This window comes from Amphiprion ocellaris, chromosome 14 (genome assembly GCF_022539595.1).
Source record: "Amphiprion ocellaris isolate individual 3 ecotype Okinawa chromosome 14, ASM2253959v1, whole genome shotgun sequence".
NCBI lineage: Eukaryota > Metazoa > Chordata > Actinopteri > Pomacentridae > Amphiprion > Amphiprion ocellaris.
In genome coordinates, this window is record NC_072779.1 from 16,639,594 (window position 1) to 16,658,537 (window position 18,944).

Genomic DNA, 18,944 nt, shown 5'->3' on the forward strand with positions numbered 1-18,944 from the left:
CTTTTACCCAACAGTTCTTGAATAAATGGTACACACAGAAGAATCAGATTCCAGTAACAGGAGGAGTATTGAACATTTTGGTCAGTAAGCATACTGAGGATTTTGATAAAAGCAAACCCGTTCTTACCATTTCTCCCTTCAGACAACTTTAATGAGTAAGTTTTATTCACATAAATGAGGATGGTTGTGGCCTTGTTGTCTCATTAAGAAAGATAAAACACAGTTTGAACAGAATTTTGCTTTATTATGGAGAGAAACACAGTTTGTCATTAAGACTTACATTTTGTTTGAGCCAACAGACCCAAATAGTCTATTTTTGTATATTTTGGTCTATAAAAGCAATGCTTTCCAGTCAGTGAGAATTACAATACTGCAGATCATCACAACACAAAAAAACTTGCTTTATAGTTCCCTTTTTTACATTGTAGACACAATGGTCTAGTTAAACAGGAGACCTACACTTACTTCAGAAAGGTGACCACTGAATTTCTTAATATTAGAATACGAGTGCTTGTGATTTAAAATGTTTGTGTGACTTAACCTGAGTATTACACTGTATACTGTATGTGTACAATCCCGTTTAATTGTGTGTGCCTCTTGTCATGGCATTTTGTACACCAGTAATTTCATGTGCTGGCCCAAACTGCAAGACATCAGGGAGTTCACAACTCTTTGAACCAATTATCATAACAAGTATGCAATGCATATACATCACAAATCACTTTGGTCTTGATCTTAGCTAACAACAACTGATTCTGAACTTAGGTTATTACAATATTGACAATATCAGCTTTAACATTTTCAAAATAGCGCTAATTTAATGCAAGCTGGTCTCAAAGACCGAAATTATTAAATTACAATTGGTGAATAATTCAGTCGTAAAAGAAATCACAATTCAATACACTTCTACTTTGTCAACATGGAGAGTTAGTCATTAAATCAACTGCCAAACGCTCCAATAAACTCCAGTTTTCAATAACATCTGTATCTGAAAAGAGCACCAAACATCAAACACAAATCTGAGTAATAACTGACACTAGATTTACTATTCAGAGTCAGTATGCGGTTGACAATAGACTGCAATTTCTGTATATACTTTGAACCATTTTAACCACTAAGTCTGACACTGATTTGTGTTTGGTGTTAGTTTCTCTTAGCTCACAGCACGTGGAACAGAAACCCTTTGTCCTCGGAAATATAGAATTCATTGCATGACAACCCATGTGCTGGACCTCAAGAAATTATTTTTGACAAAGTCACCCAAGAATAACTTTGGCATGTTTTATTAGGCAAAATATATCCAAAAATATTTAAATTCCCATTAAAATAGCATAAAGCAGACATGTCAGTTCAGAGGAAATAGATGCACTTAACCAAGGTGCACAGGTTACAACACAGAAATTATCTGAAGTATTTGAACAACTTAAGTAACTTGTTACATTTACAGATCGCTTTCTATATATATATATATATACACACACACGTGTGACTATGTACAAAGAGGACATGATGCTTACTGCTGTACACAGGGTATCTGTGCACTTTTAAGTAGCACGTAAATGTCCCTGTAAATTAACTACTGTACCCAGTAACAATTAGTACATACCAATGGGCTACTCCCAGTGACACACAGTGTCACAAACATTATGGCATTGATTTTTTTCCCCTTTATTTAAATAAAACTATTTTCATATTATACATTTCATATTTTGTTACATTCAAGGTATAGATACAATTTGTATCAACAAGCAAAAGTCAATTCTAGACATTTGTGGCTTAGTTGTTTGCGGCACTTAGAAAGGAAGGGAAAGGACTATGAACCACCATTGTAGCCTTTTAGTTTAACCTTCTGGCAAAGCAGCAAAATACAGGATTGGTACTTTGAAAGTATTTTGTAGTGCTAGTGAGGGTTTTATTTTTTATCCTGGAAGTAGTATACTGCCCAGTGAAAATGGTATCTTTTTGGAAGCTGTCAGAAACCAGAACAAAATTTTGATCCAGATGGACTTTTGTTGGGTCCACTTTATCCATGAGCACATTTTATCGAATCACAGTGACGTGAAAGCAATGTGGCACTGTGCCAGAAATAGTAATCTACAAGCTTGTGAGCAAAAAAAAAAAAAAAAAGTTAGCTAAAATTAAATCATGCGTGGGTATCTTTCTAAAACCATAAAATAACTGGGTTTTTAAGGACAGTACCAAGATTAGATTTCAACTGATTCAACATTCATTTAATGCACTGTAAGCAGCCCAGGAATCCAATTATAGCTGAACAAAGTTTGTTTTTTCATAAACTGCTACACAGCTGTCACAGATGTTGAAGTATAAGTGTGCCCACCGATTCACCTATTAATGCAGACTTATAATTATTTCAGTAGATTTATGTTCTGGCCTTACAGTTATTAATTCCTTAACACACCAAAATACATATAGTCTTTATTCACCAGGCAATAGACTATTCCAGTGTTCAGGTTAAAGAAGGCTCTCATTATCACTGAAAAACAAATGATACCTTAACATAGTCATTTTAGAGCAATTTCTTCTATCAGTGACAGCATGCAGCATTTCAGTCTTTGCACTGAGGGCACATTTTTTTTTGAGATGATAACTCAGCTATCTCAAGGGAAAAGGATGGCACGCAAACTTTTAGCCAAATGCCAGAAACAACCTTGACAGCAGCCTTGCAATCTGATTGTTTCACATGAAGAAACATTTAGGCAGTTTGTTTCACCTTCTCATGAACAGACAGCAAGCCTAAAGTGGCCTCGTCTTTTTTCATGAAAAAACAAAGTCAGCAACGCCCAAAATTCATTTTGGGCAAAACACATTCAACAGTTATTTTTTTCTTTATGTCTGTTCATATACCACTGTTGTACCTAAACATTATAAAGAAATATATATTTGTAAAGCACCACCACTGAGACATAGTTAGGCTCACATAATTAGCCCTGTTAAAGAGTAATACCACTCACTTTAAAAATTCTCACAATTTTTCTTTATAATCATCACTTTAAATGTGAATTTTGTGTATTTTGCATTTGAGCTCCACGTCACTTTCAAATATTATTAATTATTTAAGGTAGTAAAATGGCCGAACAATAAACCATACACTAATGCATTTTTGTTATTTTACTCACGCTTTTTTTTTTTCTTTTTTACAAATCGAACATTAAACATTAAGTGGGAAACTCTTGTGATACAATACTGTAAATTTGTAGTGCTTAGTCATGCAATTTAATAGCAGGCTTAGAGGTACCATTCCTGAATCCTGAAAATAAGTGGCATTTCCCTTTAAATGTACTCAAAGCACGGTCCTGCTATAAGGGCTGGCTTTATATGGTACAACCTCTCTGTAATCACAGGCTGAATGTTTCATGCAGCACTTTGTCCTGAGGGTGTGAGTAAAGAAAAAGCAAGTGATCATTCAAATCAAGGGAGTTAAACCTAATGGGAGCATGAACTAGCAAAACTGATGGTGATGTGCCCCCATTAGGTAATACATTTTGGGAAAAAGTGATAGGTTTGATTGGATGACCTGGGGGTCACACCAAACTTCCTGGTTAGCATCCAAAATTACCATCTTTAGGCTTACTAATGGGAAAAATGTAAAGGCCCAGTCAGGATCCCTGGTTCTACACTTGCAATTGTCATATTAAAAAAATAGGCAAATCAGTGTGTCTTCTTGCTTTTTTTATACACCCATGTTTGTCTTTGGCAACATGGACACCCTCATGGATAACCAGCATTACTTCATCTGACTGAAGCTGCACCACATAAATCCACCCTTTAGCTAACTCTTCTAGATCTCAAGGTGCATAAAGAGGATATACACAAAAAGTACAAAGTTTTGCAATGCCATATCCATGTTTCAACTGTACATAACTAACTTTAAGGTACTACATGTTACATGTAGGATGTTCACAAAATATATCACTAGATCAGAGTACACTCTTGCCAGTAACCACAGGTTTTTGGCAGGAAAAAAAACCTCAAAATTAGAAAACTGAAAGCATCCTGAGAGCGATGTGCTGCAAGGCACAGCCAAACCCTTCCATGATCCTTGGAGACTGGCTGCACGTTTCTCATATTGTACATGTGTATTTAAGCAGTCTGACCTCCCATAAAAAGCCATACAGGAAATTTCATCTCCAACATGCTTTCTAGCATTCACCTAAACTTAGTTAATTTAGTCTTTTTTATTATACAGTTACTGAAACCTAAAACTCTACAAGATATCACAATATATAACTCACCATCAATCCTGACTCTTACAGCCAGATTCCTTTAGCTATCTGACAAATGTAACATTAGGCAAATATTCAGTCTGTTGCAGAATTCCTTGTGCAAACATTAAACTGTGATGGTAAACACTGTCTCCATCTCTAATAGTAAATTTCTACGACTTGTCCCTACTTAAGTTACATCACAGCTCAGAGAAATTAATTCTTCAATTTTCACCACATTTACATGCACATAAGAAACCAGGTAACTGTCGGAAATCAGGTTAAGGTATGAAACTGGATGACTTATCCCTCCTCCACAGTTGGAATCAACTTTTCCGCACTGTGAGTGGATCTAAATGTGTTACATAAGAAACTTGGTCAATAAAAGGGCACTGGTACACTGACTTTTTTTTTGATTCGAGGATTTGGATTAATGGAAAATTGAGAGGATGGGCTCTATCATAGGGTAGCATGTTTTACTATGTGCATGTGTTTTAATTTGTGCCGCGTTGGAAACGGACTCAACCTATGTAATAAACTAAACTATTTATATTTATAAAAGGGAAATCAAAAGGTTTGCTCATCACTGACTGGACTTTGGATGTATGTACCTTATATGTCACAATATTGCCTTTCTGCAAGATTACTACCACAGTGATGATACCTTCCCTGTCCTTGGTCTCTGTCATGCACATGAGCACTTAATGCCTTAAACTGCTAAAGGAGACTATGTTTCTCATTTATGGGTCAGGAATCAGGTTAATGACAAAAGCTGGTAATCATCAGACTACTTAAGTGCATGTAAAAGTAGTCGGAAACTAAATTAACCTGCACCTCAAACAAACTGCTCCATTGAAAACTTGAAGGAGTCCATTAGAGCTACTGTTTGAAACAAAGATACTTTGAATAATTTCACATTGAAAAGAATCAGCACAATAGATCTGACAAATATATAAATAGGAAAATCCTGGATGTAACATCCAATAAAATCTGAAATGTAACTATACAGTACACCATAGGAAATTATTTAAACAGATGTTACTTTATATTATAATCCAATTGATTCTGTGAACCAAAATGTAAAGTTATGTAGATTACTGACACTATATAAATTCTGTATTTTTTGGCATTATTTAGCAGCTTATAAATGACTTTGAAATAATGGCTTTTGTATGAATATATGTACATAAATATGTGCACGTGTATACAAGTCAAATCTCATTTTTGGCTTGCTTTGTGCACTGTCAAATTCTACCAAAATAGTAGCTTTGTTAAGTGAGGCTGAGAAAATATATCTCTTTAGATACTGAGATAGTGCTTTACATATGAAAATAGGAGGCTTCAATGACAAAGACTTTCACTGAAACCAATCAGACAATGACTAAAGCGTGAGGTCATTCAGATATAAGGCCATAAAATGTCATAGTTCATGCTGTGAGGTATATACCTACCTCCCTCTTACTCATCTTTAAAATAAATGCACCAATAAAATAAAAAAAACACAAGAATTATTTACAGCAGAGGCAGACCTAAGCAAGGTTATTTATAGTTCCACTGCACCAGAAACACTTTAGATGCCTTTCATAACACATTCACAGGGCCTGAACAAGATCTTCATAAAAGCTACATGGTGTACAAATGTTGACTTGTCTTTATGTCAAATCTAATAAGGCAAATGTGGGAGATGTTGCTGAGTAATTACTTCCTATGTTGACTGTGTTGCCATGTAGTTAACTCATTTATGTATCCACTTAGTTCACATTGACTCCCACTAGCAAGCTACATTAAGTAGGATTTGATTAGGATTCAACTTGGGCTCAAGTTTTGATGGGTAAAAACTTGGCCACCATCAATAATCTACTTGTAATCGAGATTAATACATAAAATACATTATGAAATAAATCAACAAACTGTAGAAAACTAATCAGAAAATTTGTGAAAAAGTTTTAGAAATTATCAAGCCTCAGAACCCCAAGCAGTTTCTGGGTGTCTTTTTTTTTGTTATAAACTCACTGTGGGCTCATTTTTCACTGCAATATTAAGTCCTACACCTCTACGAGCACAGCACAACCATGGCTAGAACTCAAAAATGCCCTTTGTGCAGTATGACAAAGTTACAGTGCCATATATCATTTTAAAAAAACTTTATGTTCAAACATATATATTTTTTTCCAAGTGTCCACAGGTGTGAACAACATTGGGGGAAATGGTTGATCTGCATACTGTAGTAATCTGATGCTTAATTCAGCCGAAAGGTCCTGGAACTTTTTTTTACTAAACTGTCAGTCACAGCTGAGTCAGTGATGACTTTTTGACTGCAACGAGAAGCACCAGAATCTAGTTGGCGCAAACAGTTAATGAGTGTTCAAATGGCACGTCACACATGACTAGTTCAGGGATTGTCAGAAAATCTGGTGATTTTCCAAAGACAGCAAGCCTTTCTATTCTGCTGGTGGATTTGGAAGTTTAGTGAGTTCATTACAAAAGGTTGTTTCATCAGTCTTATTGTAGTAACCTCCTTTCCTTCGAAAAACCCTTTGCTCACATGTCTTCAATTCTGAATAGCATTTTGCCAGTGACACTTGATTAATGTCACGTTTTATTTCATAATGATACACTTCATTTCATGGTGTCACTGTTTATGACATTGATTTTGTCACAACATTCTTACTTTCAGCCAGCCGGGAGCTAGCAAACTTAACAGCCACTACTAAATTTAGCCTGTTAGCAACTGTTCATCAAAGCAACAACAAATCCAAAGTGATCAAATTGGAGACTGCCTCTACATACATAAGCAGTATCTAAACTTTTTTAGCTAATGTTATACAAATCCTGCTGGATTAATACATTAAAAAAAAGGAAAGAAAAACTCTTCACTTTATGCCTAAGTCATAATCAATGCTTCCAACCCTAATTAGTAACCAGCCAGGTAGGTAGCTTGTCTTGTATTTAAAAAAATGTAGTGGAATATTAACTTTCTTTGTCTGCATATTACATTTTTAAATGGTAGCAGCTAACTCACTGCTAATTCTTAATGACTTTGACAGCGTTGTTCTAGTTACCAGGAACTAACAGTCTAAAATCTGGCTGCAGCTGTTGAGTTTTCTGGTTTAGGATTGGCAGAAGGCATGTGACTGGCTGAAAGGTGAGAGAGCAGAGACATTCCTCTCCTGAAAAGTGACAGTGTGAAATAAAAACTGACATCATTATGTCATATTCTCATATTATGTCATATAGCATAAAATTATTCTTGGCAAAATTCCATTACTAAATAAGGAAACACTTTTGAAAAACGGTATTTTGGGAAATGTAAAAACAAAGAAGAATAAGATTGATTAAGTAACACTTCATTATTTCTTCAATTGTTTCACACATTACATTTTTAAAAATATAATCTAGAAAATGTATTCATGTGATTACTTACTTCATATTTAGCTAATACCGAACACTCTAGGGCTCCGTGTGTGTGTGTGTGTGTGTGTGTGTGTGTGTGTGTGTGTGTGTGTGTGTGTATATATATACACACACATATATATATCTTTAGAGAAGGAACCTATTTAAAATTATTCTAAAGACATTTTACAGTCCTGCCAACTGTTGACAGATTATTCTATATAACTTATAGAATTACCTGCCATGTTGAACAAACACTGCTATGCTGCTCCTGCTCAGGTGGTATGAATGTGTTATGAAGCAGATTTTAATGTGTTACCTTTTCTCAACTACACCACACTTCATATAAAAACTTATTCTATGTTGATTACATCTGCCATCTTAGTAGAGTAAAATCTGTTTCCAGACTCCCCACTAGAGACATTTGAAATGATTAACTCCTGAGGGCAGATGTTGCACATGCAGCAACATTTAACAAGTGCCTATCTTTGCGATCAACTGTTCAATGGCATGACCTCAGTTTTGTGACAATGACAGCGGCAAGTTGTTGTGGGTCCGTCAAATGAGGGTTCTTCTCCATTACTGAGTGGACTATGTAAGCAGGAAAGATGTTACAAAGGTTCCTATATGTTTGATACTGGTGGTCTGGGATAACATACCGCTCTTGGTGTTCCGCTGCAGACTGGGTGTCCCATGGTGAGTTCCAGATTTGTTCCATTTTGTCTGGCATGCTGCGGACCATCACCCGCTCACAGCATGGCATCAGGCTGTTACTCAGTGGATATGAATGGTATCCGTAGGACTCATTACCACAAGGGAGAGGGTCCCAGCTTGCATGCTGCTCACGACACAGTGGAGGGCGCCTCTGTCTCATTGGGTTGCTATCATATAGCCGAGAATCCGATATGCTGTCCATACGAGTCATACCCAAAGACCGTGTGGGCTGTGAGGACAAAGGCGGGAGGACATTCTGAGTTAGGGGATAGTCTCCAGGACAGCTGGACCTGGCTCCCACTGCAGCATGCTGGATATGTGGTGCTAGATGAGATCCAGACTGCTTACGGGGGCCTTGTTTGGGCTCCTCTGGCCCGTAACTCTGTACTCTAGTCAGCGCTTCATGACGAAACCCATGGGAAAAAGCTTGCATCCTACCCTGTGCAGGAGACGGCTGCTGCCCCTTCATGCTCTCCTCTAAGCTACTGTCCACAGAGCTTGGATACAGGTCCCCATAAGAGGAGAACGAGTCACTGTTTGAATGGCTGAGGCAGGATTCAGGGCAGTGGCTGGGATTTCTCTGATACACATGCTCGTGCTCCATGCTACAGAAACTGTCAACATTATGCATGCTGCTCATGCTCATATTTGAAAAATCACTGTGCAGTGAATAATATCCATGGTCGCTAACTGAGTCATACTTTGGGAACTGTTCACTGTATGTTACAGAGGCGCCATGACTATTAGTAACTAAAATAGGAGGGTACTGTACACTAGACATGTGCTCCAGGGAACTATGAGCGAACTGCAAAGAACCTGGAACTGGGCTGCTGGCTGATCGTGTGTTCAAGGCCCCAGCTGCATGGCTCTTGACAGGCTGCATGGTGGGCACACTGAGAGCAGACACGAGGGAAGGCACTGAATTTGTCTCAGACTTCCTAACAACTGACAGTGCCTCTGGAGGTTCACAGGCCACTGAGCGAATGCTGGGGTCAGACTGACGTTTGGGTGCCACACGTTTGGCCTCAGAGTTGCTGTCCCCTTTTACAGTTGCTGGACCGGTACCACATTTAGCTAAAGCCCCCTCGCTCATTGTTTTCACTGCAGACAATTTGGCAAAGGCCCGTAGTTCATCTGCCACAGACCGCTGTGGCTGGTTGACACGTTCTGGGTGATAGTACTTGCACTTGTGTCCATATGTGCACTTTTTCCCTTGTTTAAAGAAAGAACAGAGCAAGTCAATGAAATGTAACACTTGAATTCTACTGACAGGCAAGAAACACTGTTTTCAAAAGGAACTTACCATAGGGGCAAGGTTGTTTTTTGTGCTCTGGAACAACAGGCCGCTTTCTGAGAAAATTTTCTAAGCTCGGCCCATGTCTCCCCAAAGGATCATCAGGTGGCATAAACCTATTAAAAATATTATGAATAAAAGTATTCACTAATAAATATAAACTCAATTATTTCCAGCACACAGTGACCCTGTCATAAAATAGAAATCAGTCTCTCCAACCTCAGATTGTAACACAAGGATCATGCCAAGATTTCTAAATAAATGAACATTTATACTATTAAACAATAAAAACATGAAAATACTTTGTGTTTAAGTGAATTAGAAAGCAAATTTTTTAACAAAGACCTTATTAGCAGAATTTATAGCTCCACCCATGGGGTGAAACAGTCCTAGAGTGTATTTTGCATAATTTGTCTGCCTTAAAAAAGCATCATGGTTTCTTACTTGTCGTTGACAAATGAGTACATCAGGAGACGTTCTTCTATAAACTTCTTCCATTCTGGCTTCTCATTTTGCAAGTCCCTGTAGTTGTCATTTGACACAATAATTCCATCAGAATCATAAGCCAGCTTCACTATGAAGCGATCGTCATAGCACACCACTCTCCTGCCTTGGACTCTGCGAGATGGGGTGAAAACCAGAATCTTCTCTTTCTCCAGCTTGCGTAATATTTCTTGATCTGAAAAAGAAATATGTATGAAGTTTATTTATTTTGGATGAAAATTTAAACACAGATAGCACCAATGTTATGTTAATAGATAAGTAATCTGAATGCACAGCTGCTGCCTAAAAATAGCTTAAGTACCTGTGATGAGAGCGTCGGGTCTTGACTGCTCCTTTCTCCAGGCAGGGACAAACACAGTGATGTCTTTGTGTCCTTTTTCCAGAAACCATTCTACAGCAAGCTGGATACCACGGCAAGAGAATACCTCTTTGTTTCCATGGCTGGAAAACACAATATCATATATATATAATATCACATCACGGAACAGACATGCATTACAGGAAAATGTTTCAATACAATAACATTCTCTTTGAAGCACAGACCAATTAAATATGTGTATGTTAATGAGTCTCTTACCTCATTGCCACATTTGAGCCATCAATGACGATGGGCCTGAGGTTATCAAAGGTATCCACAGGTTCATCTTCCACTGACACTTCTGGACTAACAGTCTCTTTAACACAGGGCGACCGTGATATTGACATGGCCGTGCTGCTGCAGGGTTGAATTTCAGGCTCTACTTTGTTTCCAAGCCGCACTAACTCAGCAAGAACGTCGTTAATAAGTGCAGCAGCCCCCAACTTGTTGAGCACCGTCTCCACCTGCTCTCCTGAATAGCCCAACTTCAAAGCAAATTCCATCTTGGTCTGGTACTCTCTCTCACTGGCAAGCTTGATCCCTGGTACTGCGCTGGTCTCATCCTGCACAAAATCGTGCACAGTGCTACTCTGGGAGAAACTGGGCCGGTCAAGGCATGGAGAGCGACAGAGCTGTCGGTGGGGTTTTGTGACAGCCAAGGGCTCCCTTTTCTTACAGCTGTTGTTGTTCACCTGAACCCTCTGGGCTTGCTGCTCTTCCGATTCACTTTCTGAGCTGCTTCCATCTTCAGACTCGTCAGTGGCATGCTGGGCCTCGCTTGAGTCAATGTTGTCCTCCCTGCATGGGCGTTTTTCCATTTTGAGCTTCTCCACCATGGACCATGCTGTCATCACGTCTGTCCTGACACCTCAGATTTCCACCCCATGCTTCCTCACCTCCACCGCAACCAGGGAATCATACTCAGTGTTGGACTTCAGCGCTACAGGCTCCTTGTGTAGGGCCAAAGTAATATGATCTTCACTTAAGTACGCAGGCAAAACCAAATTATGTAATTCTGAAAAAGATGAAAAACACAATGGTCAGTATTACACCTCACAATCATTTCGAAACAAGTTTCTTGGCTATGTTCACATACATTTGTTTTACTGGTCCACACAAAAACTTTTTTTTTTTTTTTTTGAATCAATGCATGTCTGACATTTAAAAGTCTGCTTGGTAAAGAGGATGAAAATGTAGCAACATAAAATCTACTTGAATGATAAATTCCTGAGCAACTGCTTGTGAAGTTGCTGATTGAGTAATTTACTTCAGACTCACGTCCCCACCCTCCACTCTATTTGCGGTAGACCACTATGTTCTTCACCTGCGGGAAACTTTGCTATCTGGGGCAAGTGACAAAATTATTCCGGCAAATTGACCACATTAGTCACTTGCCCAAACAACTAACTGCATTTTGGTGTTTGTGGTTCACAAACTCCAAAAGTAATCGAGGGTAGTCGTTTGCATAGTTGTTCGCATTTTTCAGTCAAACTGGTTGGTTGAAGAGTTGGCATTTACTGCCAAGACTGCAGGCTATACTTTCTGTCTGCCTGCCATTCCTGTTCTCATTTAAGTACGTCAATATCATATGTCAAGGCTCCAAATAAACGTTTGCCATTGGTTGCAATGATGCATCTAACTGTTTCTTGTAGGTGCACTAGCATATATATTATGTGTACCCAACATTTTTCACCATGCCTTTTTTGTCATATGCCTTAAACTTTAGCAATTTCTAATACATTATGCATATGACTGTAAAACATTTAACCTGTTCCTTTTCATGAGGATCAACTGGAAGTGAGAATTAAATGATCTCTCTTTTTTGGCCAAATCATAAGCAGTGTTAAAATTTCTGATTGTTTCTAAGTCCTCACTGCATAGGTTTGCTGCTGTCTGGCACTTAAAACACTGCATCGAGAAGGACCACTCTGTCGTACATGCACCTGTCATGGCACATTCTTTTTTTTTTTTGGTAATTGTTTCATTTCAAAACCCAGATGCTGCAACAGCAAAAGCACCATTTCCAGCCTTGCTTTGACTATGCTCTTTGCAAAAAGTGCAATACACAATGGCCACAATTTTATCATATCTCAGTGTTTCCCACAGGTTGAGAATTGACTTGGTGGTGAGTGGTGCAGTATGACTGATGTGCATGCAGAGACCTATGTGGTTAAGAGGAGAGGGAGTGTAATCCAGGTCATTTTCTGAAGCAACAATTTACTGACATTCTCACGATGCTTCACATGTACTCTCTCAGTAGACAATACAATTTATCCATGATCTCAATGCTTCACATGCAATGGTGGACACTACAATTTACTGAGATTTCATTAACGCCTCACGTGCATTGGTAGACATTACAGTTTACCATAGTTCCCCAAATAGCTCATGTGCGTTGGTAGATGCTAGCTAGGTGAGAAGCCTTTAGTTCCTGCTCAGCTGATATTGCGCAGCAGCTCAGATAAGTATGTGTGCAAAAATATTTTTTTTTAAAAGAGTGAAATAAAGTGTTGTAATGTCAGCTTTAGCAATGTTGAAACCAAATGCTATTGTGTACTTGAGCAAACAGACAAGAGACAGAATTAATCTTATTCACACTGGTGCAACCTATGAAAAGTTACAATTCACTGAATTTTGGCTGCATGTGAAACCAAAATGGCAGCATGTCACATCCACAAACTCCCAATTTGTAAAAATTTACAGCACATGAAGTAGTTCAAGCCATAAGCTTAACTAACTGCATGGTTTTGCTTGAACTGTAGCAAAACATCTACAGCAGTGCGGTGTTCATAAACTTGTTTGACGTAAGTGTTGTTACCAACAAACCTTAATGGATCTATGCATATTTATTAATGTTAGACCATAGCAGCATGGGAATTTAACATGGCACACTGCAATTTTTCAAACAAAGCAAATACATACACCACCGGTCAAAAGTTCGGACACACCTTCACATTTAATGTTTTTTCTTTATTTTCATGACTGTTTACATTGTAGATTCTCACTGAAGGCATCAAAACTATAAAAGAACACATATGAAATTATGTAGTCAACAAAAAAATGTGAAATAAGTGAAAACATGCTTAATATTTTAGATTCTTCGAAATAGCCGCCCTTTGCTTTGATTATTGTTTTGCACACTCTTGGCATACTCTTCATGAGCTTCATGAGGTAGTCACCTGAAATGGGTTCACTTCACAGGTGTGCCTTGTCAAGGTTAATTTGTAGAATTTCTTTCCTTCTGAATGACATTGGGACCATCAGTTGTGTTGTGCAGAAGTCAGGTCGGTACACAGTTGACAGCCCTATTTAACAACTGTTAGAATCCATATTATAGCAAAAACCAATCAGCTAAGTAAAGTGAAACAACAGTCCATCATTACTTTAAGAAATGAAGGTCAGTCAGTTCAGAAAATTGCAAAAATTTTGAATGTATCCCCAAGTGCACTCACAAAAACCATGAAGCGCTACCACAAAACTGGCTCACAGGAGGACTGCCCCAGGAAGGGAAGACCAAGAGTCACCTCTGCTGCTGAGGATAAGTTCATCTGAGTCACCAGCCTCAGAAACCACAAGTTAACAGCACTTCAGATTAAAGCCCAGATAAACGCCACACGGAGTTCTAGTAGCAGACACATCTCTACATCAACTGTTCAGAGGAGACTACGCTAATCAGGTCTTTATGGTCAAACAGCCGCTAAGAAACCAAAACAAAGGAAAAGCAATGAGCAGAAAAGATTTGTTTGGGCCAAGAAACACAAGGAATGGACATTCGACCAGTGGAAATCTGTGCATTGGTCTGATGAGTCCAAATCTGAGATCTTTGGTTCTAACCACTGTGACTTTGTGCGACGCAGAAAAGGTGAATGGTTGGTCTCTATATGCATGGTTCCCACCGTGAAGCATGGAGGAGGAGGTGTGATGGTGTCGGGGTGCTTTGCTGGTGACACTGTGGGGATTTATTCAAAATTGAAGGCACACCGAACCAACATGGCTACCACAGCATCCTGCAACAATATGCCATCCCATCCATCCCATCATTTATTATAAGGACAATGACCCCAAAAACACCTCCAGGCTGTGTAAATAGTCATGAAAATAAAGAAAAACCACTAAATGAGAAGGTGCGTCCAAACTTTTGACTGGTAGTGTCCATACAAATCGAAACAATGTCACTGCTCTCCTATTGGTTGTAGGCACCATGTGGAAAAACACAGACATAACAGACAACTAAGTCTCCACCCAATTTCCCTGCATTTACAGCTTACTGGTTTTAAAATGAAAACTACAGTGTTCCGGTACAAAATGTTCTGCAGAACAGTCCTCATCTCTATGAGCACAAACGACTTGCTGGTTTCACAAGCAACATTACAGACAGACACATATGGGATGAGTGCATGAGTTAACATAACCTGAGACAAAGTGTGGGCTGAACAGTGTATCCCTGCACCTCCAGCCCTCTGACAGACAATCTGAATTGAACAGAATTCCAGAGGGAAGCTTTTTTTATGGTAAAGCAGTGCAGAGCTTCGGAGGAGTCTGCAGTATAAACGATGCAACATTGCCAAGAGCTCCCAGTGTACATTTTGTACACATGGATATTGGCAATCAAAATAATGTTTATAGCAAATGCCTTAATGAACAGACGCACTAGACTACACTTTCCCCCAGCCTTGCAGAGAGCTGAATACAGCCAGCTTCGAGCTTCAAGAGGCACAGCCCATGATGTGCGTTGCCTAGCAACACAGCCTTGTCATCAGCTAACTCCTTTTACCAGTCACGACTAACACAAACACGGCTCATCATCTCTCTTCATGCAGGCAGTAAATGCAGAACACTTACAGCTACACTACAACTCTACGCCAAAACTCTTGAGGCAGCATATTTTGCAATAAAAAACCTAGACCTTGGTCAGTGCTGACCATTGAAAAAAAAGAAAAGTCAATCTGAAATCCAGCATGTATTTATGTTAACCAAAGAAACTGCCTGACTTTAAGCACTGGTTCTTGTAGTAATACTATATTACTGGCAACACCCCCACATTCATTGAGACTCACAAACTAAGGTCAGTGTATATTTTGAGGGTCAATCTATGGCTGAACAATTGTACCTTTAAATGTCAGTGTTTTGTGGGGGGTTCCAGTGTTAGCGGCACATAGTTTCACGACTTGTATGACAATGATGCAGAACTAGAAGAACAATATTTTAACAAACGGCTGAGAAGGGAGGATGTCGAGGCATTGTTATTGTACTTCTAGGATTAGTGACGAACACAGAGCAAAGGCTCACAAAATCCACTGCCATTAGAGACATTTTATGATCGCATCAATACATGTTTAGAGGAGCAGAGCTCTTCCATTCCTTTCCCTTCCACCTCCAGATTCACAGGCTTAGTCTCAGCAAGGCCTCCGGACTATCTCTGCACACGCACAGGCTCGTGTGGATCTGTTTCATAGCAACAAGTGAAGCAGGCCCATGAAGCCATCTTTTACATTGCTGACCCTGCAGAGTATCGAGCAGGGACAAACTCCACTACATTCAGTTGTTGTTACATCAGTGTAGAAAAATTACCTAGCTATTACAGAATTGCATGTAATTGTTACTATGGTGTCTGCATCACTCACATTATGTTACAGAAAAAGTCAGTGTGACAAAGATGAAAGGTTTATTATTTATCTTCTCATTTTGCAGTTATGCTTTCTAAACACAAAGTGCAAAAACACAATCAGCCCAACTAGTTTTCAGAAATCTACAGTAGAAAGCTCTGACATATACTTTCAGTGTGCTTCATTACCACTTTTAAGTCCCATCACTTGACATCTGCAGCACTGAAACACTACTGAATGGTGGCTCCCCTAGAAAATTATTAGTGCATTCGGAACTACCAAGACGCAAGAACACAGCAGTTTAGTATTAAGTCACTAAGGGCATTTGAGGATTATCTGGAAAAGAACTCCTCTTTCGGGGTGAGAACAACAAACATTATTACAAATGTGAACATTTTTGGTGATGAATAAGCTTCAACCAGAGAAAAACACAATCAGCGATGACAAATAACATGATAATATAAAACCAAGACAAACAATATGATCTTATTTCCTTTTTGACACCATGCTCCAAACATCTGACTCATTAGCCTGATGACATTTCTGCTGCTACAATAGCAAGACTGAATACTGGCTAATAATCATTACATTGCAGTTTTAGAGGATTTGTTTACTGGTCATCTTACGCACACAAGACAAGAGCATGGACAGCGAAATATTCTACATTCCCCTATCCCAGTGTGCCAGGGTAATGCTTCAATACATGCTGTTGTCACTGATAAAAGCCTAATTTCTTTTTCAAATCAACAGACTCTTAACAGCTTATACCGCTCAGTACAAACCCCTAAAGTTTGCAATTTGGATGCTCAGCATATTTACTTGCATTAAAAATATGCTGTAGCACTCATGCGCAAAGTCAAGCAGGAAGGAAGGTAACAATTTAAATTATTTTAATTAGTTTTTTTCATTGCCTTGTCGTACAAACTGCTACAAACACAGACAAGAGAGTTGCATCCATTCATTAAATGTATGAGTTAATACATGTATGAGAAAGTCAAGCACAAATACAACCCAGGGCTACACCTTGCTTCAAACTTTATGCATACCTCCTCTTCTTACCAACTCTGTTCTACCGATATGAGCTCTTCCTAATCTCTACTATTTTTCTTCTGTAGAAGTCAAATTTGAACATTTACAGACATATCCAAATAAGAAGTGTTGGATGAAACACATTAGAAACTCCAACTATTAGAAATAAAAACTGATGAAATGATTCCTTTGGCAGGGGAGGAAATAAAAAGTGAGGCTACAACTTTAATTTTCAGCTTTTGCCTTTACAGAAAACCAACTGCATGAATGTGCAACTAACTTTAAATTCAGAAATTGTCCTCTATGACAGTGACCTTCCAGTACTGTTAAATTGACTTTGCTGGACTGTTATTGCATCCATTCAGCTAACAAGTTGGCACGTCAATCCAGAAAAATTGAAGTGCCTGATATCTTTAGCAACAGCATCATGAGTTGAGAAGGATGAAATGGAGAAAGGTTAAACAATGTGACAGTAAAAGACATCTCATACTTACAATACATTTTTTCGAATAACGTAACAACACGATTACTGCATCCGACGTCACCTTTCTGCCTTTATGCCTGAATTTGATGAGAGACAACTGCTTTGACACCCTTAGGCCCCGGGTTGCGGTTAGCATACGCTAGCAAGCTACTTGGCTAACTGGAGAGAGACAATATTTCAGCTACATAATGTCGCCGGCCTAGTTCGGTTTAAATTGTTGCAAAATGGCTAGAAAGCCATTAGATAACATTTACTACCAGCTAGTAATAACTACAAAGCTTGTCAGGCCACTCTGGTCTCTATTTAGTAGCACAGCTAGGTAAAGCTAGTTAGCGAACACACAGCAATAACAGCCAAATCAGTGGCATCACAGGCTAACTTAAACGCCTGGTTGCTAACGTTAGTTAGCTTCAGTTCCTGAGCGTGTGCTAACATATTTGCCGGAATACTACAGTAACTTGAGATAAAGTTGACGATCATTTAACATTTCAGACGTAGCTGAGGCAAGAGCGACACATTAGGATTCTCTACATATTGTGCTCGTATATCAGTGCCATCGTTGACTTCAAACGGTGCTCATCTCACCTTGTTGCTGTCATCCTCCTCGCCTGTAACAGTTATGTTTTGCTGCCATTGGCGCTGTCGCAGTTTGGTCAGGGTTGCCAGATAACGCCAGGGAAACAAGTAACCTAACTGTAAAAAGACACCGGGGTCACAGCACCGGTAGGAACTTGATTTCTGCCTCCCGCTACTTTGCCGGATGTATTATCAAGTATTTCATGATGCCTTTCTTTGTGGCTTGTAACGACAGTTTGAGAGCAGTTATTATCTCATACCTGTGTTAATACTGCCCTCTGAAAATAAGTGACATCTCCCAGAATAACAAGATTTGCCCACAAGGACAGACTTTAAAAAAATTCCTACAGAAGTACATTTTATAAGAATAACTTTATTAATAACGTTTGTTTATTTCATTTAAGTTCTACGTTCTAGTTAATTTCTCAAACATATTTTTACTATTCTCATATTTGGTCTTTTGTGCTGTTTTAGTCACAGTTTAAAATATTTAAAATCTATATGCATTTTATTCAACTTATTTGTAGTTTTTGATTTATTTAATTAATAATTTTATTTGTATTCCATCTTTCACATTTTTTTAACCTTTGAGTAGCCTCTATGTGTGAAAGGTGAAATATACATTCGTGAACAAAAGTTAACACACATGTAATGATCATGTATATCATGTCAGTTTTGAGCTTCCAATGACTCATGTCAGTCTTAATTTTCTATGACAAAAATCATAGAAACGTGTCTTGGTAACAAAAAAACAATTATGTGG

At 38.6% G+C, this 18,944-nt stretch overlaps 1 protein-coding gene across 2 annotated transcripts; it reads right to left on the reverse strand.

Annotated features, from left to right (window-relative positions):
* Positions 1-223: 223 nt before the first annotated feature.
* Positions 224-18,412, reverse strand: zc3h12b (zinc finger CCCH-type containing 12B). 2 transcript variants are annotated; one of them, XM_023294010.3, is made up of 6 exons: positions 18,191-18,412; positions 10,706-11,501; positions 10,430-10,569; positions 10,069-10,303; positions 9,634-9,740; positions 224-9,542 (listed from the first exon to the last, which is right to left on the reverse strand). In XM_023294010.3, the coding sequence occupies exons 2-6, from the start codon at positions 11,335-11,337 to the stop codon at positions 8,119-8,121; spliced, it is 2,538 nt and encodes an 845-aa protein (XP_023149778.2). In that variant the 5' UTR covers positions 11,338-11,501; positions 18,191-18,412; the 3' UTR covers positions 224-8,118. The 2 variants fall into 2 exon arrangements, with proteins under 2 accessions (XP_023149778.2, XP_054872983.1); XM_055017008.1 differs by lacking the exon at positions 18,191-18,412 and adding an exon at positions 17,616-18,143.
* Positions 18,413-18,944: the final 532 nt, after the last annotated feature.

Excerpts from the sequence above, each read along its gene's own strand:
- zc3h12b (XM_023294010.3), bottom strand. The coding sequence starts at position 11,337 with ATGACAGCATGGTCCATGGTGGAGAAGCTCAAAATGGAAAAACGCCCA. Across the intron at positions 10,304-10,429 it reads ACCCGACGCTCTCATCACAG|ATCAAGAAATATTACGCAAG; the intron begins GTACTTAAGCTA and ends TTTCTTTTTCAG. Across the intron at positions 9,741-10,068 it reads TACTCATTTGTCAACGACAA|GTTTATGCCACCTGATGATC; the intron begins GTAAGAAACCAT and ends TATTTTTAATAG.